General features: G+C 48.6%; 2 protein-coding genes across 4 annotated transcripts in view; one reads left to right on the top strand and one right to left on the bottom strand.

Moving 5' to 3' along the window:
- The window catches only part of TTF1 (transcription termination factor 1), a 75,405-nt gene that overhangs the window by 21,716 nt on the left and 27,883 nt on the right, over positions 1-25,806 (top strand). The gene's annotated exons all lie outside the window — the stretch shown is intronic.
- Positions 550-25,717, bottom strand: GFI1B (growth factor independent 1B transcriptional repressor). Its single transcript, XM_053282512.1, has 7 exons — positions 25,624-25,717; positions 13,934-14,065; positions 9,290-9,424; positions 6,774-7,030; positions 4,055-4,192; positions 2,804-2,969; positions 550-1,510 (listed from the first exon to the last, which is right to left on the bottom strand). Exons 2-7 carry the CDS (start codon positions 14,052-14,054, stop codon positions 1,332-1,334), a joined length of 996 nt encoding a protein of 331 aa, XP_053138487.1. The 5' UTR covers positions 14,055-14,065; positions 25,624-25,717; the 3' UTR covers positions 550-1,331.

Raw genomic sequence — 25,806 nt, 5'->3', positions numbered from 1 at the left:
CTCCTGAGCTAGACCAGTCCCCTCAGTCAACTTTCTAAGATTCTTTGGAGAAAGGCGAGACAGCGAAATTGACATGAAACTGAAAAATATGTAATGCATTGTAATGCACAATGCAGTGAATGAATTCTCCGGTTTTGCCAATTCTGGCCTGGAGCAGAATTTGACAGCAGAATGGACTGTACCACCAGACTGAATGCAGCCTTTGAATGCCTCCTTCGTGTTAAAAAAAAGCTCCCTGCAATTAAAAATAAAATAAAATAGCAAACCAGACAGAAACGTTCCCACCCAGGCTGCTTCCTTCTGTGCTAGTTTTCTACTTGCGGGGAGCAATTTATATGTAGTAGAAGATCATTCAAAAATGTGATCCCCATTTGTAAATGGAAGTGGTACAGTCCCCCAAGACTCTACCACCTCATTTGGCTGCATATGTACACCAAGCCTTGGTGCTCACTCTCTAGGAGAAGGAGAAGAGATGGAGAAGGAGAAGAGAAGGAGGAGAAGAGAAAGAGAAGGATAAGAGATGGAGAAGGAGAAAAAGAAGAGGAAGAGGAGGGATGGAGAAGGAGAAGGGGAAAAGAAGGAGAAGGAGAGAAGATAGAGAAGGAGGAGGAGGAGAGAAAGAGAAGGAAAGGAGAAGAGGGAGAAGGAGAAGAGATGGAGAAAGAGAAGGAGAGGAGAAGGAGAAGAAACATTTATTTATTTATTACATTTGTACACCGCCTCAAACTTCCGTCTCTGGGCGACATAGAGAAGGAGATGGAGAAGGAGAAGAAATAGAGAAGGAGAAGGAGAAGAGGAGAAGAAATAGAGAAGGAGAAGAGCTGGAGAAGAAGAAGAAGGTCTTTGCTTCAGTTTATAGAAGAGGGAAACTTAAGTGAAGCATGAGAGGTCCAGCTTGCCTTGCCTTTTATGCGTGGCATGGAAAGAGTGAAGAGAAAGAAATTCTTCTCTCTCCCTCTCTCACAGCACTAGAGCCAGGAGTCATCCCAGGAAACCGATTGCCAGGAAACTGAGGTCTGACAAAATGAAGTACTTGTTTCATACTGCACAGAATAAACTTGTGGAAGTCTCTGCTACAGGAGGTGGTGATGGCCACCAGCTTGGATGGCTTGAAGCAGGGCTTGGGCAAATCCACAGAGCACAGTGGCTAGTAGTCTGGTGGCTATAGGACACCTCCAGCATCGGAGGGAAACAGGATGCTGGACTGGGTAGGGCTTGGGCCTGATCCAGCAGGGCTGTTCTCTCAAGGAGGCCCCCTTCTCTGCCTTTTCTCAGGTTTGCTTCTCTCTCTCTGCTTCTTCCCGAAGTAAGTCAAGGGTCCGGCTCCCGGCTCACTTGAGGCTGTGCTGACTCTCCCGGTGACGCCGGAGATCCACTTTGCGCTGGAAGCCCTTCCCACATTGCTCACAGGTGAAGGGCTTGAACCCGGTGTGCTTGCGGCTGTGTGTGATGAGGTTGGAGCTCTGGCTGAAGGCTTTGCCGCAGACCTGGCACTTATGGGGCTTCTCTCCTGGACGCAAAAGCGGGGAAGGGGTGGTGGGAAGAAAAGAATCCAGGTTCGTCCATTACCAGATTGTTAATGTTGGACTACAACACCCATCATTACCAGATTGACCCGTTAGGGGTCCCCAAGCTTGGCTCCCTAGATGTTGGACTACAACACCCACCATCCCCTGCTACAATCTCTGGGATGATGGGAGTTGTAGTCCAACAACAATGTTTGGGAATCCCTGCCTTAGGGTACTTGCCGTCCAATGGAGGCCTCAAAACTGAATGGGTGAAGGAAAGAAAGAAGGGAAAGGTACCTGTATATTTTGTTATTTCTCCCCAAATATCACCCAACCCAAATTAGGACTGCACCTTCCTGGTGCATCATGGGGCGATTCAGCTGCAAAAGCCAGCAGTCGTTTGGAGCTGACTCACCTCATAATGCACTGGGGAAACAAGGTGCCCCCTTTCCAGGCAAAAAAGAGCAAGTGAGCTGCTAACTGGGAGGTTAAACTCTTTTGAAGCTGATTTGTTCCTTATGTACTGGGAAGATGACACCTCCCTCCTGGTGCATTATGGGGCAAGTCAGCTCCAAAAGCAGGGATTTTAAACTCTCCATTTTGGAAGCTGACTCTGAGCAAGTCGGCATGCTGGTTGCGAAACACAGTACTAATTTATGAGAGACAGCATGAACCGATTAAGTCGGCAATTCATGAAAGTCAAAAGTTTTCAATTCACGAAAGCATTTCAGCCCAGCATGCAGACAGGCACAGGAGTCCTGACATTTTAAAAAGTTGGCAATCCTTGAAACCTGCCAGCTGCTGATTTTGACACCTACCTCTTTAACTGGACATCTACTTTTCTGTGCTGTTTTGCGCTGTCTATTGCACTTTTGGATGCAATAAGGTCATCATTGCAATTGCTATTTTGGCCTGTTTATTTCACTTTTGTTTATTTCACATCACTGCGAGAGGCTCATTACTGACATAGGCTCATGACTGCAACAGCCCTGCTGTGTGCTTCACATTTGGGTGCAATAGGCTCGTAACTGAAAGAGACTTGTGATTTTCAATAGCCCTGTTGTGCACTTCACGTTTGTTTGCAATAGACTCATCACTAAGATTCATCATTGCAGTAGCCCTGTTGTGTACTTCACATTTGGGTGAAAAAGACTCATCACGGAAAGAGACTCATCATTGCAGTAGCCCTGTTGTGTACTTGACATTTGGATGAAATAAACTAATTAGTGCAATAGACTCTGATCTTTGCAACAGACTCCTCAAGGGTGTCCCACAAGAGGAGGGCTGCTCCTCACCAGTGTGGATGTAGGTGTGCTTCTTCATGTCCGACTTCTGGTGGAAGCGCTTCCCGCAGTACTGGCAGGGGTACGGCCGTGTGTCCGAGTGGATCAGCAGGTGGGTGGAGAGTGTAGAGGACCGCTTGAAAGCCTTCCCACACATTTTACACTCGAAGCTTTTCTCCTGGGAGGAATAACATTGAGAGATGGCTGCAAAGTGACTGTCCATAAGAACTGACAGATCCGAAGCACTGCCTCTGCAGAAGACACCAATGCTCTTGGACTTTTAAGAGTTGCGCAGAAGAGAGAATTTTTGAAAATGCAACTTTTCTTGCTCCTGTATGCCAAGGTGCAACTGCTAAAACCCCTACACTGGGGTAGCCTTCAACCTTCTCAGCATGAAGATCTACCTTGACTCTCAAACTGCAACATGTGGAAGTGCACTTTTAACAATCAATGCCTGTTTTCTTCCTCTTTAGGGTGACCCAGGGCAGAGGAAGGCATAGGCCCCTATTACTTTAGCAGCTGTATTGATGAAAGAATTTGAGCTGATGTACCTGTTGATTTCACTTTTATGTATGACATTGCAATAGGCACATCACTGACATAGGCTCAGGAATGCAATATACCTGCTGTGTACTTCACGTGTGCGTGAAATAGACTCATCACTGAAAGAGACTCACCATTGCAATAGCCCTGTTGTGTGCGTCACATTTGAGTGCAATAGACTCATAACTGAAAGAGACTCATGATTGCAATTGCCCTTTTGTGTGCTTCACATTTGAGTGCAATAGACTCATCACTGAAAGAGACTCACCATTGCAATAGCCCTGTTGTGTGCTTCACATTTGAGTGCAATAGACTCATCACTGAAAGAGACTCATCATTGCAATTGCCCTTTTGTGTGCTTTACATTTGAGTGCAATAGACTCATCACTGAAAGAGACTCATCATTGCAATAGCCCTGTTGTGTACTTCACATTTGTGTGCAATAGACTCCTCATGGAAAGACACTCGCCATTGCAATAGCCCTGTTGTGTACTTCACATTTGTGTGCAATAGACTCATCACCGAAAGAGAGTCGTTGTTGCAATAGCCCTGTTGTGTACCCTGGGGTCCCTGCAAGCTCTAAATGTATATGATTCCATGAAACCTCATTGGTGACCAGAGTGAAAGAGATTTAAAAAGTGTGTTTTGGAAGAGCTGGCCAGGCCAGAAAGAGCTGGAAGTAGCTAGGGGCCTTGCAGACCTCCTCACTGCCGGACCCACCTGAGAATGGATGTTGGTGTGTTGCTCCAAGCTCACGGCATGCCCAAAGGTTTTGCCACACACGTCACAAGCAAAAGGTCGTGTGCCGCTATGGGATCTTCGGACATGGACCTCTAGGCCATGGGGGGTGGAAAAGATCTGGAAAACAATGGAGCCAGTTTTAGGACAATGGCGCTTACACCTCAGTGAACACAGGAACAGAGGCAGCTGCCTTCTACTGAGTCAGACCCTTGGTCCATCTAGCTCAGGATTGTCTGCACAGACTGGCAGCGGCTTCTCCCAGGTTTCACGTGGGAGTCTCTCTCAGCCTGACCTATGCGGGGTTGAACCTGGAACTTACTGCATGCTGGGCAGATACTCTGCCACTGAGTTCTAACAACCCATTAGAAAGTGGTGGCTTACAAGGAGAAGAGTTTGTGGTAGCCAGCATGAATGGTCCCCTTTGCTATACAGGATCTGCCCTGGTTTGCATTTGAATGGGAGGCTACATGTGTGAGCACTGTAAGATCTTTCCCTTAGGGGATGGGGCCACTCTGGGAAGAGCATTTGATGGATGCAGAAGGATCGAAGTTCCCTCCCTGGCAGCATCTCCAAGATGGGGCTGAGAGAGATTCCTGCCTGCAATCCTGCAGAAGCCGCTGCCAGTCTGGGTAGACAAGACTGAGCTAGGTGGACCAATGGTCTGACTCAGTATAAAGCAACTTCCTATGTTCTGATCCTCCTATGTACCTGGAGATCCTCAGGTGGGTGCTTTATTCACGGAGCTACAGCTACCTATCCCCATAGGAAGAAGGTGTCCACTCCTTTTTCCCTTGGCTGTCCAGTAGCTGGCTGAGTTAACATAAGCACTTCACAACCACACGGGCTGATGAAAGGAAACCCCTGCCAAGAGAAATTTCCCAGGCCCCATTTTGGATTCAGGTCAGCGGATGTCGAGGCATTTCACTCGTGGCAGGCAGGTTTGTTAAGAAGGGCTGGTCTTGGGGTAGCGAGTATGAATGGTCCTCTTTGCTAAACAGGGGGAGGCCTGGTTTGCATTTGGATGGGTGGCTATATATGAGTGCCGTCTGCTGTATGAACGCCATATTCCCTTTTGAACGCCATATTCTCAATTTAGGCCCCCCAGCTGTTTTTGGACTACAACTCCCATAATTCTCAGCCACAGCAGCCAATAGCCAGGGATTATGGGAATTGTAGGCCAACATCTGCAGGAGGGCCGAAGTTGAGCAGGCCTGCTTTAGAGTGACCAGGGCTGCTCAACTTTGGCCCTCCTGCAGATGTTGGCCTACAACTCCCATAATCCCTGGCTATTAGCCACTGTGGCTGGGGATTATGGGAGTTGTCGTCCAAAAACAGCTGGGGGAAGAGCATTTGTTTTGCATGGAGAAGATCTCAGTTTCAATACGCAGGAAGAATCATAAGCTGGCAACGGGGTGGTGGTGGAATTTAATTCACCTCTGGAATTGGCGTATGCAAGTCGACTCCCTAGAAGGAAAATTACCGTTTAATCCGGAGTATATGCAAGAACAGCCACCTAATGGCACAGCAGGGAAATGACTTGCCTAGTGAGCAAGAGGTTGCCGATTTGAATCTCTGCTGGCATGTTTCCCTGACTATGGGAAGCACCCAGCAGCGATATAGGAAGATGCTGAAATATGACAAGCAGGTACATTTGGGGGATCTTCCTGACTCTAAGGCAGGCCTGCTCAACTTCAGCCCTCTTGTTGGCCTACAACTCCCATAATCCTTGGCTATTGGACACTGTGGCTGGGAATTATGGGAGTTGTAGTCCAAAAACAGTTGCGGAGGCAAAGTTGAGCATGCCTGCTCTAAGGACTGTTGGACTGTGGAACTGTCTGCCTCATGATGGGCTCTCCTTGGCTGGAGATTTTCAGACAGAGGCTGGACGGCCAGCTTGTCAGGGATGCTGTTGCCGATTCCTGCTCTGAGCAGGGGCCGAACCCTGCAGTCAGCAAGACGGGGGAGCTGATTCTGCGAGCTTCCTTCTTTCCTGAAGGACAGCCTGAGCAGCCAATAGCAGCCGGCGCGAGGGAGGAACTTCCTCCCTGAACTCAGCTTTGCTGTGAAGGCAAACTGTGCTTCTTGGATCAGACGTACTTTGATCGCTGCCGAAATACAGTTTTTGACGGTGTAACTTACTGCAAACCTAAGGCAACAAATGGAGTTAGGGGAGGGAAACCATGGTTTTTTTTTTTTGGTTTTTTTTTGGTAACTCCAATTCTTGGTTCAAACATTCAGGTTTGGGAACCGGATAGGGTTAGGGACCTCCTGTTTCCCGTTATGTGTGAATGCGGCCATAGAACTAGCAAAGGACAACCCCGCACAGTGGTAATCCACATTAAGCCCGATTCAGACATTATGCTGTACGAGTGTACAGATTTCTGTACACGCGTACACAAGCTTGTGTGAATGACAGTACCTGGGTTCATTTTAAAAGTGAACCTGGATACAGGCCCTTCAAACGCATGGTACAGTTAGGGAATGTACTTCTGTGCCTGCGTTCAGCATGACATATGAATGGCCGTACCTGTGTACAGCTCTGTGGACACCGTACACTCATCGTACAAGTGTTGAACATAACATGTGAATGGGCCAATAGTTTCAAGAACTGGGGAGGTGATTGGCCTGGGCCAGCTCCCCGAAAACCAGAACTGTCTTTAGTCACGGAGAGTGTGTCGGGTCCATGTGAGTGACTCACTTTGTGGCAAATGACACAATGGTACGACTCCATGTCCGGGGAGTACCGCATGCTGTAGTCAAGAGGTGGCTCGGAGGCTGGAAGCAGGTGACTCCCATAGAGGCTGATGGAGCGGTCCAGGAGGGCAGAGGACATCGGCAGGTAGCCGTAGGGCGGGGCACGGAAGGCATCCCAGGAGAAACCGGGCTTGTAGAACGGGTCACGGCTGCTCATGGAGGTTCTGCGCTCCCTGGTTGCCAGAGCTGAAGCAGGCATCTCTGAAGCCGCGTCGGAGAGGGAAAACAACACCAGATGATCAGGATAATGGACCACTTTGGATCAAGTGATAACGGATCACTTTGGATCAAGTGATAATGGATAATGATAATGGATAACGGATCACTTTGGATCAAGTGTTAATAGATCACTTTGGATCACTTATGGATCACTTTATAATGGATCACTTTGGTAGCCCATTTATCAGTCATAATGGACAACATCCAGTCAAGACTCAACTAGCTTCTATTCGTTTCCATGGGATTTAATCACAACCAGAGTTTTATTACAGTGGTTCTCAACCTGCAGCCCCCCAGATGTTGCTGAACTACAACTCCCATCACCCCAAGCCACAATAAATCGTAGCTGGGGGTGGTGGGAGTTGTACTTCAGCAACAGAGAGCCGGAGTGGTGTAGTGGTGAGAGTGCTGGACTAGAACCGGGGAGACCCGAGTTCAAATCCCCATTCAGCCATGAGACTTGCTGGGTGACTCTGGGCCAGTCACTTCTCTCTCAGCCTAACCTACTTCACAGGGTTGTTATGAGGAGAAACTTAAGTATGTAGTACACCGCTCTGGGCTCCTTGGAGGAAGAGTGGGATATAAATGTAAATAATAATAATAATAACATCTGCAGCACAGGTTGGGCACCACGGTTCTATTCTTTTCCATGGGATTTAATCCAGACCAATGTCCTCTGTGAAAGGGATTCCCAGATGTTGTTGACCACAACTCCCATCATCCTCAGCCAAAAGCTGTCGCAGCTGGGGATGATGGGAGTTGTAGTCAACAGCATCTGGGAGTCCCTATGACAGAGAACACTGCTCATGACTAATCAGGTGCTGCCCAACACTTACATATTGCCTTGGGCCTCATCCAGCAAGGTCCCTCTGATGTTCTTAATATGGCCTGCCAGTATTGTCAGGGATTCTGAGCAATACTGGGGCCTTTCTTTCTTATCTCCCAACACAGTAACCAGAAGCAGCCCCACCAAATCTAGGGCTGGGAGGGAGTCCTAGATCCCTGGCACAATTTATTTGGCTGCTTTAGGACTCTAAAGGTCCCCCAAAGTTGTTGGGCTATATGCCTCTCCTGTCATCTTTTAATTGCCCTTTGATTTAGATGGCCATTGCTGCTATATAGGTCTGCTGTAAACGAAACGAAATGTAGGTCATGTGCCCATTTTGAATGTCTTCATCAGTATTCTTTGAGGTCATTCACACAATCAAAGGGGAGCTGGTCTTATTGGAGGAGAGCTGGTCTTGTGGTAGCAGGCATGGATTGTCCCCTTTGCTAAGCAGGATCCACCCTGGTTTGCATGTGAATGGGAGACTACATGTGTGAGCACTGAAGATATTCGCTCTGGGAAGAGCCCATGCCTGCTTGCATGCAGAAGGTTCCCAGTTCCCTCCCTGGCAGCATCTCCAAGATAGGGCTGAGAGAGACTCCTGCCTGCAACCTTGGAGGAGCTGCTGCCAGTCTGTGTTGACAATACAATCATCCCTCGTCAACCGCGAAGGTTCCGTTCCGGGAAAACTTCGCGGTTGGCAAATTGGCGGTTGCTGAGCCATTGAAATCAATGGCAAACAGAGGGTTAGGGGAGTCACAGTAGCAAAAGGACCACAAAATACAGTAAAAAGACCGGGGGGGGGGATCTCTCCTAATTCCCCCCAAATTGTCATGAGACAGTAAGAGGAATGAAGGGGAACCCTGAAAAAAAACCCGAACCCCCCAAATTACTCCCAAACCCCAGTAAATCACCCCTGAGCCCCCAAATCACCATCTGAGCCCCCCAAATTGCTTAAAAAACATCTCTTCGGCACACCTCCCATATGCCCACACAGGTAGCTCTGCTCCGTGCATCTCCATGAAGCACAGAGCAGGGTGGAGGGATCTGGGGCCGAAAGTTGTTGTTCCCGCCTCCGGGCATCCCACAATGCAACACGCACGTTGCACTGGGGATTCCCCCATCAGATGGGCTCTCCAGGAGCCTGGTTCTGTGACTTCTTGGGCCGGAGAAATCACGCGTTAATTAAACCTTAATTGTTTAAACCTTAATTATACCTTAATTAAGGTTAATTAAACCTTAATTATGCCTTAATTAAGGTTAATTCACCCTTAATCTCGGCTAACAGCCGGGTTGATTAAGGGGGCTCGGTGGGCGGGGAGCAGAGGGATATGCAAGGATGCTGCCGCTTCTCCCAACCAGCCTAACTCCGCCTGGGACAGCCCAGGTAGGTTTAGGTTAGTCAGGCTTCTTACCTGGCGTTGGAGACCCAGATATGGTCCTGGTCATCCCCTGAACAGGAGAGCTTTCTTCTTTCGTTCCGTTGGGGTCATTTTCTTCTTTGGGAGCTGGGCATTCTGGGCCATCCACACTGAAGGCCTTCCTCTGCTCTGGGACATCAGCGCCACATGGAGCTGAGATCAGAACAGAATGGTGGTGTATATCAGAAGTTCCCAACCTTGGCTGGCCAGATAGCGTTGGCATCAAAGGCTGGCACTGTTGGGCAGCTGACCCACTGCTCATTTGGCAACCACCTCTGTGTCCAAATCCTCCATGTGATGGTGGCAGGCCTACTCTTTTGGGCTCATCCAGATAAAAGGGGGCCTTGGGAAGGACAGATTTCCCAGGGCCCCCTGAAACCTGAACCAAGCCCTGGTGACAGCCCTCCCTTGGGGTTTGTCTCCAGGTACACTATGAGGTCATTCACACAATCAAAAACGATGTTCTACCTGGGTATGGGAGCTGTGTGTGCACCCAAGTTTTGGTTGTGTAGAAGCAAGGGAGGAGGAAAAGCTGGGGAGAAGTGATCCTGTGGAAGCAAGGGAGGAGGAAAAGCTGGGGAGAAGTGAACCTGTGGAAGCAAGGGAGGAGGAAAAGCTGGGGAGAGGTGATCGTGCGGAAGCAAGGGAGGAGGAAAAGCTGGGGAGAGGTGATCGTGCGGAAGCAAGGGAGGAGGAAAAGCTGGGGAGAGGTGATCGTGCGGAAGCAAGGGAGGAGGAAAAGCTGGGGAGAGGTGATCGTGTGGAAGCAAGGGAGGAGGAAAAGTTGAGGAGATGTGATCATGCGGAAGCAAGGTGGGAGGAAAAGTTGGGGAGATGTGATCCTGTGGAAGCAAGGGAGGAGGAAAAGCTGGGGAGAAGTGAACGTGTGGAAGCAAGGTGGGAGGAAAAGCTGGGGAGATGTGATCGTGCGGAAGCAAGGGAGGAGGAAAAGCTGGGGAGATGTGATCGTGCGGAAGCAAGGTGGGAGGAAAAGCTGGGGAGATGTGATCGTGCGGAAGCAAGGTGGGAGGAAAAGCTGGGGAGATGTGATCCTGTGGAAGCAAGGGAGGAGGAAAAGCTGGGGAGAAGTGATCGTGTGGAAGCAAGGTGGGAGGAAAAGCTGGGGAGAGGTGATCGTGTGGAAGCAAGGGAGGAGGAAAAGTTGAGGAGATGTGATCGTGCGGAAGCAAGGTGGGAGGAAAAGCTGGGGAGATGTGATCGTGCGGAAGCAAGGTGGGAGGAAAAGCTGGGGAGATGTGATCCTGTGGAAGCAAGGGAGGAGGAAAAGCTGGGGAGAAGTGATCGTGTGGAAGCAAGGTGGGAGGAAAACCTGGGTAACTTTTTCTCCTACTTTGCTTCCACACAATTACTCCCACCCAGTTTTTCCTCCTAGCTCGTTTCCACATGATCCAAAATGATCAGGGGCCTAGAGCACCTTCCTTATGAGGTTAAGCGACAGCACATGGGGCTCTTTACCTTGGAAAAGAGGCGACGAAGGGGATACATGATCGAGGTGTATACAATTATGCATGGAGTGGAGAGGGTGGGCAGAGAGAAATTTCTCTCCCTCTCTCACAACACTAGAAACAGGTGTCATCCCATGAAACTGAAGGTCAGGAAATTTAGGACCAACAAGAGGCAGTACATTTTCACACGGTGCATAGTTAATCTATGGAATTCTTTGCCATGGGATGCTGTGATGGCCACCAGCTTGGATGGCTTTAAAAGTGGCGTGGACACATCCATGGAGGACAGGTCTGTCAACGGCTACTAGTCGGAGGGCTATAGGCCACCTCCAGCCTCAAAGGCAGGATGCCTCTGAGTCCCAGTTGCAGGGAAGTAAGAGCAGGAGGGAGGGCATGCCCTCCACGCCTGCCTGTAGGCTTCCCCAGGGGCATCTGGTGGGCCTGTGTGAAAACAGGATGCTGGACTAGATGCACCTCCTTGGGCCTGATCCAGCAGGGCTGTTCTTATGTTCACACAATCACTTCTACCCAGGTTTTCCTCCTTCCTTGCTTCCACACAACTGGAAATTGGGAGCACACACAGCTCCTAAACCTGGGTAGAACACAGTTTTAGGTTGTGTGAATGACCTCCATCTTGGAGGTTCCTTCAAGCTCCTGTGGCTAATAGCCATTCATAGATCTCTCTTCCACGAGCCGGATGATGTTGGATCATGGCCACCATCCACTGCTCACCACCAAATACTAGACAGCCTTTCTTATTCAGGGTGGTGATGCGTCTGCTCTCATTTTGCCATCACAGCACACAAACACGAAAGCTGGTGGACAAATCCTGGGAACCTTATTTTTCCATTGCGAACCCAAGCTGAAGGCCCTGGTGGCAGAGGATGATGGGAGTTGTAGTCCAGCAACAGCTGGGGACCCAAAATTGAGAACCCCTGTTTTGAAGAATGCATGTATGTCCAGCCGTTAGGTAGCTGAGATCTCAGAAGCTGTTTGTACGTGAGCCAGATTTCCAGTGCTTGAGGGGCAGAGAAGCTGAAAAGCAGAGCTTCGTGGATTTTTGCCTTTCTCATGAATATTATGCAAACATGATACTGTGCAATATTATGTGAAGCATAGTATGCAAAACACAGGCAAATTTATAGAGGTCGTGGAATTTTGACTGTTCTCAGTGTAGGATTTCTATTTATTTAACAGTTTAATCCTCTGCCAGTTTAACCCAGTTGAATCAGAGAACCCAATTTAATCAGGGTTCTCAGGGTGGCTTACAAGATGTTTACCCCTGCTAACTGGGCAAAGAGGCACCTTTTGAACATGGTGATCCTCTTTATTGAGCAGGGGGAGAGCAACTGGCCCTATCCGTCCTCCCTATCCTGCCAGTGGCTGTTGCTGCTGTCAATCTTATGTTTCCTTTTTAAGATTGTGAGTCCTTTGGGGATAGGGAGCCGCCTTATTTATTTATTTATTTATTTATTTATTACTTCTCTATGTAAACCACTTTGCAAACTTTCATTGAAAAGCAGTATACAAATACTTGTCGTTTGTTTGTTTGTTTGAAACCTTGTAAGCCACAAGATCTGGAAATTCTTGTAAAATTCATGGTAGTAGAAGAAGCAGCAGCAATAGCAGTGGTGGGAGCAGTAGTTTAAAATACAGGAAATAATTTTATTTTGTTGTTGCAATGAACTGCATACACTTTTTACCTGGCACATGAAAGACCATCCGCTTAGGCGAGGGGTCTTGAACTGTGGCCCTCCCACAGTGACTGGACTACAACCCCCATCATCCCTGGCCATTGTGATCAGAGCGGGTGGGAGTTGTGGGGAGTTGTGCCGAATTGTATGGGAGAGCACACGGGGCTGTTTCACACAGTCGTCCAAATCTAGGTTTAATGTGGGTGGTCGGCATTGGTGTGATTGTGCAAACTCATGCAAAGGTGGTTCATAGCCCAGGATGAATCTGAAATTCATTCATTCATTCATTCATTCATTCATTCATTCAACATATTTCTATACTGCCCCAAACTTGTCTCTCTGGGCAGTTTACAATTAAAATCATTTAAATATTAAAATAGTTAACATTAACATAATTTCAAACCCAACATTTAAAAGTATTAAAACTAAAAATCTAATTAAAAGCCTGGGTGAACAAATATGTCTTCAGTGCCCTTTTAAAAGCAGAGTGCTAGTCTTGTGGTAGCAAGCATGACTGGTCCCCTTAGCTAAGCAGGGTCCACCCTGGTTGCATTTGAATGGGAGACTACATGTGAGCACTGTAAGATCTCCCCAGGGGATGGAGCGGCTCTGGGAAGAGCATCTAAATCCCAAGTTCCTTCCCTGGCAGCGTCTCCAAGACAGGGCTGAGAGCGATTCCTGCCTGCAACCTTGGAGAAGCCGCAGAATTGCACAAGCTGAGTTGCACAGCACTGCAGCCATCTATCTACCTGTATTATTCTCTAAGACATACCTGCCGCTCCTCCCATGTGTGGCAGCTCTCGTGAGAGTTCGCAAGCAAGCTGCCGGGCGGGGCAAAGGAAAGTGGTGGCAGACAGGAGTGCAGGCAGGTGGGGAGAAAACGGCATAGGGGGAGAAAACGGTGGCTGCGGGGGGGCGGCTGAGAATGGGGGGAGAGCCGAGGAAAGGAGGGGGGAGAAGGAGGGGGGAGGGAGGGGGAAGGGAGGGGGAAAGGAGGGGGAAAGGAGGGGGGAGAACTAGAGGCGCAGATGCTCTATGCCCAGGCCAGCGTGTGTGTGTGTGTGTGTGTGTGTGTGTGTGTGTGTGTGTATATATATATATATATATATATATAAAAATATAAATAAAATAGCTGGACTATTGCACCTTTATAACGGCCAGACTATTGCACATCCCTTCTATATATCATGGCTGGACTATTGCACACCTCAGTTATATATAGTGTCTGGACTATTGCGTACAGTTTTTGCATTCGTGAAAACAGCATCCTTGTGCAGACGTTGTGTATAACACTGTGTAGTACGTCAGCCAGAGAGAAGAAAGAAGGGAGGGGCCTCCAGTGAACGTTCTGCCACGGGCCTCTCAGAGTCTTAAAAAGGCTTCTAGATCACCCCTTGCAATTCCTGCGCTAAGGAGGGGCTTAGACTAGAAGACCTCTAGGGTCCCCCTCCGACTCGGATTCTATGAATCTGACTTACCACTGGAACTGGGTGCCACTGTTGCCAGATCCCACTTGGGCACAATGAGGTCATCGTCCACAACACGGTACTGGTGATACGAGTGGATCTTCTTACTTTTCACCAAGAAAGAGCGCGGCATTTTCCCTTCACCTGGAGAGCAGAGAGCCAGAGAGATGGGCCATGAACCACAGGCAAGAAGAATCAGAAGCACCCCCTGCTTCCTTTTGGTAATACGAATATGATGGATATTTATATACTGCTTTCTCAACCAAGGTTTCCAAAGTGGTTTAAAGGTAAAGTGTGCTGTCGAGTCGGTGTTGACTCCTGGCGCCCACAGAGCCCTGTTGTTGTCTTTGGTAGAATACAGGAGGGGTGGACCATTGCCATCTCCCGCGCAGTATGAGATCATGCCTTTCAGCATCTTCGTATATCGCTGCTGCCCGATAGAGGTGTTTCCCATAGTCTGGGAAACATACCAGTGCGGGATTCGAACCGGCAACCTCTGGCATGCTAATCAAATCATACTAAGCAGAGTCCATCCTGGTTGCATCTGAATGGGTGACTTGATGTGTAAACACTGGAAGATCTTCCCCCTCAAGGGATGGAGCCGCTCTGGGAAGAGCATCTAGGTCCCAAGTTCCCTCCCTGGCAGCATCTCCAAGATCGGGCTGAGAGAGATTCCTGCCTGCAACCTTGGAGAAGCCGCTGCCGGTCTGTGTAGACAATACTGAGCTAGATAGACCGAGATAGCTAGATATAGATAGATAGTCTGACTCAGTATATGGCAGCTTCCTATGTTTCTAATGTTTAAAGTGCAATACAGTAAATCGCAGCCCTCTTCTTGCTGTGTTAGCATCCTACCTACCGCTGCAAGGAAGTTAAAAAAATAAATAAAGTAGGAAAGCATTCAAAAACGGCATCCACACCCGGACAGGTACAGTGCAGCCTAAATCCTCAGGAATCTACCAGCTGCTTTGGATTCTGTTCTACCGGCAGGTCCAGCCTCATAAACAGTCTTCCCTGCATCAGGGATTCCCAGATGTTGTTGACTACAACTCCCATAACCCCCATCCAATGGCCATTGCAGCTGAGGATGCTGGGAGCTGCAGTAGTCAATGACATCTGAGAATCCCCGAGTTACATGGGATAGTGTAAGTGAGTCCCAGGTATAGAAACGAATCTGGAAGCAAACCAGAGTAAGTGAGTCCACAAAGAGAGGTGTGTGTGATTGACGGACAGCCAGAGGCCCGCCCTGCTGGCCTTCTTTATCGCGGCTTGCAGAGATGGAATCGGCAGCCACAAGCCTCAGAGCCTCCTGAGTCTCGTTCTGCAGATGTGGGAAGCGAGGCGGCCCCGACTGGCTCAGGGATGGGCACCAAGCAGAGACCCTCGCCCAGATGTGTGGGGTCTGGTCATGGTTCTCAGCGGCCGCTCATCCCAGGAATGACTCTTCACACACTGAAGACAGAGACTTGGCCCTGGTGTGTACCTTCTTTCATTTCCTCCCATCTCTGTTTATCTGAGGAACATAGGCAGCTGCCATATACTGAGTCAGACCCTTGGTCCATCTAGCTCAGGATTGTCTACGCAGACTGGCAGCGGCTTCTCCAAGGTGGCAGGCAGGAGTCTCTCTCAGCCCTATCTTGGAGATGCTGCCAAGGAGGGAACTTGGAATCTTCTGTCTGCAAACTGGCAGAAGCTCTTCCCAGAGTGGCTCCAACCCCTAAGGGGAATATCTTCCAGGGCTCACACTCCCATTCAGCCCTGCTTCGCAAAGGGGACAATCAAAAGAAGGCCACCAAATGGAGCTCCGAAACATCCGAATATTTCGGATCCGAAACAGGGGTGATTCGTTTCGGATCCGAAATTATTTGGATTTCTTTGAGGGTGATTCAGTTCGGCTCCGAATCACCCGAAATTCGCTGTTTCGGGTACAAATCGTTCTGTACCCGAAACGTTTCGCACATCCCTACAATTCATGCTTGCGACCACAAGACCTGCTCTCCTCCCGTGGAGATCTTTGGGCCTCATACCTGAAATGTGAGTGACTTCATCCAGTGGGTGTCATGTTGTTTCTTCTTAAGCAGAGGCTTCCAATCTTGGATTCCCCAGACACTGTTGGACTACCACTCCCATTACCCCCAGCCATGATTGCCAAAGGCCATTGTGTCAGTGGCAGCCCCACAACATCTGGGGAACCAGCATCCCTTCTAACTGGATTTCCCACATGTGGCTGACTACAACTCCCATCATCCCCAGCCATGGCATCTGGGGATGATGGGAATTGTAGTCAACAACATATGGGAATCCCTGTTAGAGGGGAAACTGCTAGGGACCCCCTGTTTGCAACTATATTTGAGTCTGAAGGCCGTAGTGGCTGGGGTGCAGTGGTGTACTGGTTAGAGTGTTGGACTAGGACTGCTGAGTTCGAATCCCCATTCAAACCATGAAACTCAGTGGGTGATTTTGGGCCAGTTGTGTATATCTCAGCCTAACTTACCTCACAGGGTTGTTGTGAGGATAAACAGAAGGATGTACACCGTTCTGGGCACCTTGGAGGAAGAGTGAGGTATAAATGTAACAAACAAAAAATAAATTGATAGATAATCTGGGGGATTATTCCCAAGGTTGGAAACCCATATCTATAACTACACTTGGGGCTGAAGGCCAGTGCGGCAGGGAATGATGGGAGTTGTAGTCCAACGACGTTTGGGGGGCCCCAGAATTGGGAACCCCTGTTCGCAGCTATATGAGAGGCTGAAGGCCATTGTGGCAGGGGGTGATGGGAGTTGTAGTCCAACGGCATTTGCGGGGCCCCAGAATTTGGAACCCCTGCTTGTAACAATCCGTGAGGCTTAAAACCATTTGATGTTTGGTATGGAGATACTATTTTTTGTAAAAAAAAACCCAAAACCCGAAAGACTCCAGTGCTCTCTCTTCGCAAAGAAAATGACTCGACAAAAACTCTTCCCCGAGTTCTGGCCGCAAAGCAGAAATCAGCCTGGAGCTCGACAGTAACGCAATCCGGCAAAATACACTGGAAGGCCACCCGAGTTCCCTTGAATTTGCATGGTCATTTGAATATGCTCTTTCATTGCTAAATGCAGTAACTGTTATAAGGAACTCTGGCAGGCGTGGGTTGCCCGGGGAGATAAACTACTCCCCGGCTTGGCTCTGAAAAGGCCACACTCTGCTTCTCGGTATCTCAGAGATACGGAGCCATCTCAATAGATATCTCTATTGAGCCAGCATCGCAGAATGGTTAGAGCTGGCCTACTCAATTTAGCCCCCCCAGCTGTTTTTGGACTACAACTCCCATAATCCCCAGCCATAGTGGCCAGTAGCCGGAGATTATGGGAGCTGTAGGCCAGCATCTGCAGGAGGGCCGGAGTTGAGCAGCCCTGGGTTGGACTAGGACCGGGAAGACCCGAGTTCGAGTCCCCACCCAACCACGGAACTCACTGGGTGACGCTGGGCCAGTCGCGTCTCTCTCAGCCTAACCTACCACACAGGGTTGTTGTGAGGATAAAGAGAACCCTGGGCAGCGCTCCGAGCTCCTCGGAGGAAGAGCAGGAAATAAATCTGACAAACAAACAAATAAGAAGAAACAAAAATAGTGACATCGCAGATATGAATTTAACAAGAGCACACCACTGGCACTGGCTGACATGTTGCACAGCTAACACAGGTGTTTCGGAACCACCTTGCGCCGCCGCAGGGGTCTATAACATTGGCCATGCTGTTGCAGAACCAGGGCTGGCAGACCTAGGCAGTCGTCTAGGGCCGCTTTCTTAGGGGGTGCCTAAACAGTGCCGGAACATGGCACGGCCAATTATCGTTTATCTCCCTCCTATTTATTATTTCTCTCCCCGAACCCCTGAAGTACTGCACAGTGGTGTAAGAATGCAAGGCAGGCCTGCTCAGCTCCAGCCCTCCTGCAGACGTTGGCCTACAACGGAGGAGAGCTGGTCTGGTGGTAGCAAGCATGACTTGTCCCCATTGCTAAGCAGGGTCTGCCCTGGTTGCATCTGAATGGGAGACTTGATGTGTGAGCACTGCAAGGTATTCCCCTCAGGGGGTGGAGCCGCTCTGGGAAGAGCATCTAGGCTCCAAATTCCCTCCCTGGCAGCATCTCCAAGATCGGGCTGAGAGAGACTCCTGCCTGCCACCTTGGAGAAGCCGCTGCCAGTCTGTGAAGACAATACTCAGCTAGAGGGACCAATGGTCTGACTCAGCATATGGCAGTTTCCTATGTTCCTAACTTCCATAACCCCTGGCTATTGGCCACTGTGGCAGGGGTTTGTGGGAGTTGTAGTCCAAAAAAAGCTGGGGGGGGGCTAAATTGAGCAGGCCCGATGTAAGGTGTCATCCTGCACCCTGCTCCCCCAAGGGTCTGCCCGTTTGCTCATTGCATCTCCATCAAAAGCTAGTCTCCTGAGGTGGGCTCCTTCTCTGGAATACTTTTTGGAATTCCCAAAAAGAAATGGTCTCTGGCTGGATTTCCAGATCAACAGCGGCATCTTTTCATCCCTGAAGTCTAGGGCAGGAGAGCTGATCTGGTGGCAGCCAGTGGTTTTTTTGTTGTTCCGTTTGCTAAGCAGGGTCTGCCCTGGTTTGCATTTGAATGGGAGACTCGCATGCATGAGCACTGGAAGATATTCCCCTTAGGGGATGGGGACGCTCCGGGAAGAGCATCTGTATCCTTGCGGGCAGAAGGTCCCAGATTCCCTCCCTGGCATCTCCAAGTCAAGGCTGAGAGAGACTCCGCCACCTTGGAGAAGCCGCTGCCAGTCTGTGAAGACCATACTGAGCTAGATGGACCAAGGGTCGGACTCAGTAGAAGACAGCTCTCTATCTTCCTGTGTTCCGAGAGATTTGTCTCCCTAATAGATTGGGAACTCACTCCTGCTGTATCCTCAGACCCACGTGGGCGGGCTGGTCATTTGACCCCACCAATGAGCATCCCATGGGGCTCAAGCTTAAGCCAGGTCGCTACCTGTCTCGGCTGGAGGAGGGCACCAAACTCAAACGTTGCCTCGGGGGCCAAAAGCCCTAGGGCTGGCTCTGTGCAGCATGGCACTCTTCCGCGACAGCGGAAATGTGCAGCCTCGCAGTGGCATGGCGTCACACCTTGGGGAGACACTGGCCGCCGTGTCGCCCAACTGTGCCGTTTTAAGGAGTGGCCGAACAGGACGCTTCGGCGACAGCACGGTCCTGTTTTAGACCCCGGCAGTGGTGTGGGCGGTTCTGAACTGCCGGAGTTGGCTGCACTTTTGTGCAGAAGTAGTTGTGTGCATAAGAAGCCCTGAATGGCCGAGGCCCTGGCTTTCTTCCGACTACAAATATGTCTAGACCGCTTTTTCAACAAAGGTTTCCAAAGCGGTTTACATAGAGACATCATAAACAAATTTCTTATTTGGGTTGTAAGCCGCCTAGAGAACAATTTGTTATGGGGCAGCTAACAAAGAAAGTTTTATTACAACAACAACAACAAACAACAACAACCAATATTTATACACTGCTTTTCAACAAACGTTTCCCAAGCGGTTTAGAGAAATAATAAATAAGAAAGAAAGAAAGAAAGAAAGAAAGAAAGAAAGAAAGAAAGAAAGAAAGAAAGAAAGGTGGCTCTCTGCCCCCAAATCACAATGAAAAAAGAAACAGAAGATAGACACCAGCAACAGACACTAGAGGGATGCTGTGCTGGGGGTGGATAGGGCCGGTTGCTCTCCCCCTGTTAAATACAAGAGAATCTAAAAAAAACAAAAACAAAAAACATAATAGAGACACCAGCAACAGACACTGGAGAGATGCTGTGCTGGGGATGGATAGAGCCAGTTGCTCTCCCCCTGCTCAATAAAGAGAATCGCCACTTTTAAAAGTGCCTCTTTGCCCAGTTAGCAGGGAACTTAGGGACTGTCTGCTTAGGGACTCCTGCCTGCTCCCAGCTAAACTGGGAGCCAACCTCTGCTGTGGCCCGTTTGTCGAGCACGTGGGACAGGGCCTTCTCGGGGGTTGCCCCCAGGCTGTGGAACTCACTTGTGGGTGAGTTCTGCACGGCTCTTTGGAGGAATCTGAAGACTGTCCTTTTTATCCAGGCTTTTGGCCAATGAGCGGTCCTTTGCCCTTTGAACACATCTATCTAAGGGGAATTCTGCTTAATTTTATGCCCATGCGGGAATTGGGAATTGATATGCCCATGCGGAATTGGTGCTATAGAAAATACCTCTCACACAATTTTGTATGGCGAACTTTACAGGGATTATCGTTTAAAACGGGTTGCTCCCCTGCTGGTAAAGTTCCCGAGACACTCTGATGAATTTTACTTGGAGTTTTTATTGTTTAATGGTAGTAAGGAGAATTCTTATAATGTGGCAAGGTTTTGCCATATTGTATGTAAAATCCGTTCGGGTTTTATGTAATGTCTGTGTTTGTCTGTTGTTGTTTTTTTCTTTTTTGACTGATCTATGCTCGTAATAAAGTTCTATCTATCTATTCGCAAGGCTCCCTCTCTCCCAGCCTTTTGGAGGAATCTGTCCTTTTAATCCAGGCTTTTGGCCAATGAGTGGTCTTTTGCCCTTGGAACCCATCTGTCTATTTCGTCTGCGTTTTATGTTTTTATTTATTTTTATCGTGTTGCGAACCGCCCCAGGATCATAGGCTAAGGGTGGTATATACATATGAATATAAATATAAAACACACAAATAAATGTAAGCCATTGGACCTTTGGTCAATGCACTGGGAACGCTGAACATATAATAATAATAATAATAATAATTAATAATAATAATAAATAAATAATAATAATTCGATTTCTATACCGCCCTTCCAAAAATGGCTCAGGGCGGTTTACAAAGAGAAATCACATATACCAGACGCGATCTGCTGGGGAGGGGCTCCTAAGACTAATTTCATGGCTTATCGTGCAGCGGATGACCGCTCATCACTGATCAACTTCCACTCAGGGCAGTGTCGTGATAGGGATCTTTTTCCCACGCAGAGATACACACAATCTCGGCCCCTGGCCTTCTCACACTCGGGTGCAAATGCTGCTCAGCCAGAACTGTGTGGTGCCCAACCAGAATCTTAACCTTGTGGCCCATCGCTGCAGGACTCAGCCAGAACAAAGCCGTGGCTGCCGTCGTGGTGCATTTATGGGCTGCAGCCGCACCCAGAAGAATCCCCGTGCACTGTGAAGGGGGCGGGGGAGAGCTGGTCCCACGGACGGTCGCAAGCATGAATTGTCCCCTTGGCTAAGCAGGGTCTGTGAGGGCTGACTGCTGCGAAAAATCCCCCTTAGGGCAGAGGTCCGTCAGTGTCCCCCTCTTACAAGGATGCCCAATTGTTCTTGACTACAACGCCCATAATCCCCAAGCAAAAGCCATCTGCTTTGCTGGTGGACGGTTCCAGGTTCCGTCCCTGGCAGCATCTCCAGGTAGGGCTGGGAGAGACCCCGGCTCGAATCCTTGGAGAAGCTGCTGCCAGTCTGTGTGGACAATCCTGAACTTGATGGACCAAGGGCCTGACTCAGTAGACAGCAGCTTTCTATTTGGGGATGGGGACGTGGCTCAGTGGCAGAGCATCTGCTTTGCACGCAGAAGGCTGAACCCGGTTCAATCCCTGACAGCATCTCCAGGTAGGGCTGGGAGAACGACTCCTGCCTGCAACCGTGGACAGCCGCTGCCAGTCAGTGTAGATAAGACTGGGTGCCACGCTTTAAAAAGGGGGGTAGAGAAAATGGAACAGCTTTAAAGAACCAATGAAGGCGGCCACCTTACGTGGCGCAGAGGGGAAATGCTTGATTAACAAGCAGAAGGTTGCCGGTGCGAATCCCGCTGGTACTATATGGGGCAGCAGAGATCTAGGGAGATGCTGAAAGGCCTCATCTCATACTGCGCGGGAGGAGGCAATGGTCAGCCCCTCCTGCATTCTACCAAAGACAACCACAGGGCTCTGTGGGCGCCAGGGGTCGACACCGACTCGAGGGCACAACCTCACTTTACCAGCCACCTAATGGCTCAGCAAGGAAGTAGCTTGCCTAGGGGGAGTGGGAGGGAGGAGGGGGAAAGAAGAGGAGGAGGAGGAGGAGCAGGAGCAGAAGTAGTGGAGGAATAGGAGAGGAAGGTGAGGGGAATGAGGAGGAGGAGGAGGAGGCGGCATTCATGTAATCAAAAACTGTGTCCTACCCAGGTTTGGGAGCTGTGTGTGCTCTCAATTTTCATTTGGGTGGAAGGAAGGTAGGAGGAAAACCTGGGTAGCTTCTCCTCCTACCTTGGTTGCACACAATCACTTCTGCCCAGGTTCTCCTTGGTCCTTGCTTCCTCATAACTGAAAATTGGGAGCACACACGCCTAGAACATCTGGGTAGAACACCATTTTGGATTGTGTGGATGACGACGAAGAAAAAGACGTGGAGGAGGAGGAGATGATCTGGGCCTATTTTAAGGAGTTCTCCCCCTTGTCGCAAGATATCCTTGTCATAAGGATATCCGAGCTAAGGCACATGGTGTGTTCTGAATATTTAAGGAAAGCACTCAGATGAATTCTGCTGCCGCCAGCACCATCAGCACCACCACTAATCCAGTCTATATATCACAATCCAGGCAGCATAACATCCCTCGCCCCACTGCAGTGGGGTTGGGCGCCAGCCACGACCTAGTGGTCTAAGGACACGGGCATAATATTTTATCCGTGCATGTCCGTACGCTTATCTCATTGTTTTTCGGTTACAACTGTAGCGCAAACGCTCGTCTGTTTTCATGTCTCTTGCAACAATTTCATGGCACAGGCGGGTGCCGTGGACGCCAACGTGGCCCTTGGTGTGGGGGGCCCCAACTGTGCTTTCACACCGCTCAGCGATGACCGCTGAATGATTTCCCCACAACCAAACTTCAGATGGAAGGGGCCTCTCTTTCTCCTTTGTGCCGTAAAGTGCCCTCTGCATTGAAGTGCTGGAATGGTGCTTACGTTAGTGAGACTTAACTAGCTTGTCTCAGCATGCCAGCATAGTGTAGTGGCTAGAGTGTTGGACCCGGACGGGGGGAGACCCGAGTTCGAATCCCCATTCAGCCGTGAAACTCACTGGGTGACTCTGGGCCAGTCACTTCTCTCTCAGCCTAACCTCAAAGGATTGTTGTGAGGATAGAAATAGCCATGTACACCGCTCTGAGCTCCTCAGAGGAAGAGCGGGATATAAACATAATAGTAAATAAATATAAATAAATAAATATAAATGTGCTTAAATAGTGTTTAGTCATGACAAACTAGTTTGAGTGCTGCTGCTGTTGTTATTATGAATGAATGAATGAATGAATGAATATCACTGAACCAGAACCTTACAACTGCAATCCAAAGAATATGTAGTAGTAGTAAATTAATTATGGTCCTTAGACCAGCTTATCCAAAGAATATAGAAACTTTTCAGGGTGAAGATAATCCTGTGCCTCCGTATGCTACTGAAGGGATACATTGTGTGTGTGTGTGTGTGTGTGTGTGACAGAGAGAGAGAGAGAGAGAGAGAGAGAGAGAGAGAGAGAGAGATCTGCCCGCCTACCTACCTGCCTACCTACTTTCAAGTAAAGCCTGGACAGGTGTCTGTCAGGTGACAGATGCTGTGGCAGATTCCGGCACTGAGCCGGGGGTTGGACTAGATGATCTCCAAGATCCCTCCCAGCTCTAACATTCTAGGGTTCTAGCAATAGCAATAGCAATAGCACCTACATTTATATACCGCTCTATAGCCGGAGCTCTCTAAGCGGTTTACAATGATTTTTTAGCATATTGCCCCCAACATTCTGGGTACTCTAAATGGCAAGGAAGCGATACTTGCTAGACATTAGGAGCAATTCCCTGCCTCTAAGAGCTGTTCAACAGTGGAACAGTCGGCCTCATGAAATGGCGGCTTCTCCTTCCCTAGGGGTTTTCAAACAGTAGGATTCTGCCTCATATTCCTGCACTGAGGATTGCAGGAATCCTTCTCTATGAAGAGGCACACTGTTCCAGAGGGTTGGACACCCTCCAAGGAAACTTCCAGCTCTGTGGTGCTCTCTGTCTGCCGCCCCTTGTAGAATTGATTGTTAAAGCAGTTTTCTTCACGTCCCACAAATAAAAAAACAAGAAATAAAATTAAAGAAGGAAAAGAGAAAAATAAAAAGAGAAAAGGAAGAGGAAGAGGAAGAAAAGGAAGAGAAAAGAGAATGAATAAAAAGAGAAAATAAGGAAAAGAGAGAAAGAAGGTGAGGCGGAGGGAGAAACCAAAACCACAGATGCTGTAGAAATAGTAATAATGTTGATTATTCTGGTGTTCCTTCAGCTGTGAGGTGTCCTCCCCCCCCCCCCCCGCCACCCACCTCCAGTGCAAACAGTTGCTCCTAGAAAGTTGTTACTAGAAAGTTTATTGAATCTTACGCATTCAAGCATCAAAGCAACAGCAACAGAGATGGAGAATTATATCTCCAGCACATCTGATCAGGACTGATTGTACTGTACACTGAGAAAATTTGATATAATTAGACGAAAACAACATTCTGCACCACTGCCATGACTGCCCTTTACAAACTGAAGTCGTGAATGTCTCCACATCTGTTTCAATGAGATTGAGTTCTGCATACAAGTCTTTCAGAACGTGGTATAAAAAACGATTAAAACCTTGGTTTCAGAAATGAATGTGTTATTATACTTGGATCTGTTGAGGAGTTACAGATAAGTGTCTGAATTTCCCCCCAAGGTAGAAGGTGATCTGAAACACGGAGAGCGGTTTGTGGGAAGAAGATCCACGTTTCAGTTCTGGGAAGCAGGTTTTCGTTATATTCCAAACCTGCAAATGCTGTTTGACCAGAGGAAAAAAATTATACAGACACGAAACCCAAAAGAAATATGTATCTGGAGATGGACAATAGTTTTTTTTTCTTCCCAAAAAAGACCTGTAAGTGATGTGAGAGACACTTCAGTCTCACAAATGTACACACACATTTCTCTGGCCAAACAGGTTTAACAGGTTGATTCAAGAACAAAACCTGCAAAATCTTGTGTAGCAGATGCAAAAACTGGATCCATTCATACAGGCTAAGGAGCAAACCGCTCTTTCCAACCACCTTCAACTCTCAGAAGATCTGTATCCAGTTTGTGTTTACTCCCACGGGAGCAAAAGAATCTCTCTTTAAACTGCCTTAATCTCTCTTTAAAACTAAGGTCTTTTTCCAGTTTTCTCCTTGTGGATGTTGGGTTGATATCCACCTCTGAAGCATACCTTCTAACTGTACCTATATTCACATTTGAATACTAAGTTTCTTTATTTTGGAGAAGAGACCTAGAAATGGCCCCCTCTGCTAAGACCGGTTATCCTCAGACCAAAACCATTCCCAAGAGATGCCTATTAAACTGTTCCTCGAAAGCTTCCCAGGAAAGAGATCCCATGATTACCCCTCCTGCATGGAAGCATTTCCTAGAATCATTGAATTTGAGAACTGGAAGGGATCTTAGACGTCTCCCAGTCCAACTCTTTCTCCGCACAGAAATCTGCTGGAGCATCCTTTCCAAATGTCTTTTTCTGTTTTTCTAGCCGCTCAGAGACGTAAGTTTAGGTGGGGTATAAATTTGATAAAAACAAAACAAATATTTGCCTAACTTGCAAGATCTAGTCACTTTGCTGTATCAAAGGGCTGAACTTTGCAGTTATTTTAAGATGGAAAGGGAGGGGGGAAATCACCTGTTTGCAGGACTGATGGTTAGCAGAAGTCTCTTGATCTTTAAATACTCTGGGCTGCCTTTCAATGAGATGTTTGTATCCTCCTCTCTTCGGCTTGCTTTTTCACAGCCCTGCGGTCTACTGAAGTTAGCTATTTCTCTTTCCTCTCTTTCTCTTCTCCCTTCGCTTTCTTTTCTTTGCCCC

The sequence above is a fragment of the Hemicordylus capensis genome, chromosome 17 (assembly GCF_027244095.1).
Source record: "Hemicordylus capensis ecotype Gifberg chromosome 17, rHemCap1.1.pri, whole genome shotgun sequence".
Taxonomy (NCBI): domain Eukaryota; kingdom Metazoa; phylum Chordata; class Lepidosauria; order Squamata; family Cordylidae; genus Hemicordylus; species Hemicordylus capensis.
Note: the sequence above shows the minus strand (reverse complement) of the source record. Positions and strands in the feature narration are given on the sequence as shown.

Bases quoted from the DNA above. Each gene is read 5' to 3' on its own strand.
- GFI1B (XM_053282512.1), bottom strand. From the start codon at position 14,054: ATGCCGCGCTCTTTCTTGGTGAAAAGTAAGAAGATCCACTCGTATCAC. The intron at 4,193-6,773 runs GTGAGTCACTCA...ATTGTTTTCCAG, and splicing joins ATTGTGTCATTTGCCACAAA to ATCTTTTCCACCCCCCATGG. The intron at 1,511-2,803 runs GTGAGGAGCAGC...TTTTGCGTCCAG, and splicing joins GCACACCTACATCCACACTG to GAGAGAAGCCCCATAAGTGC.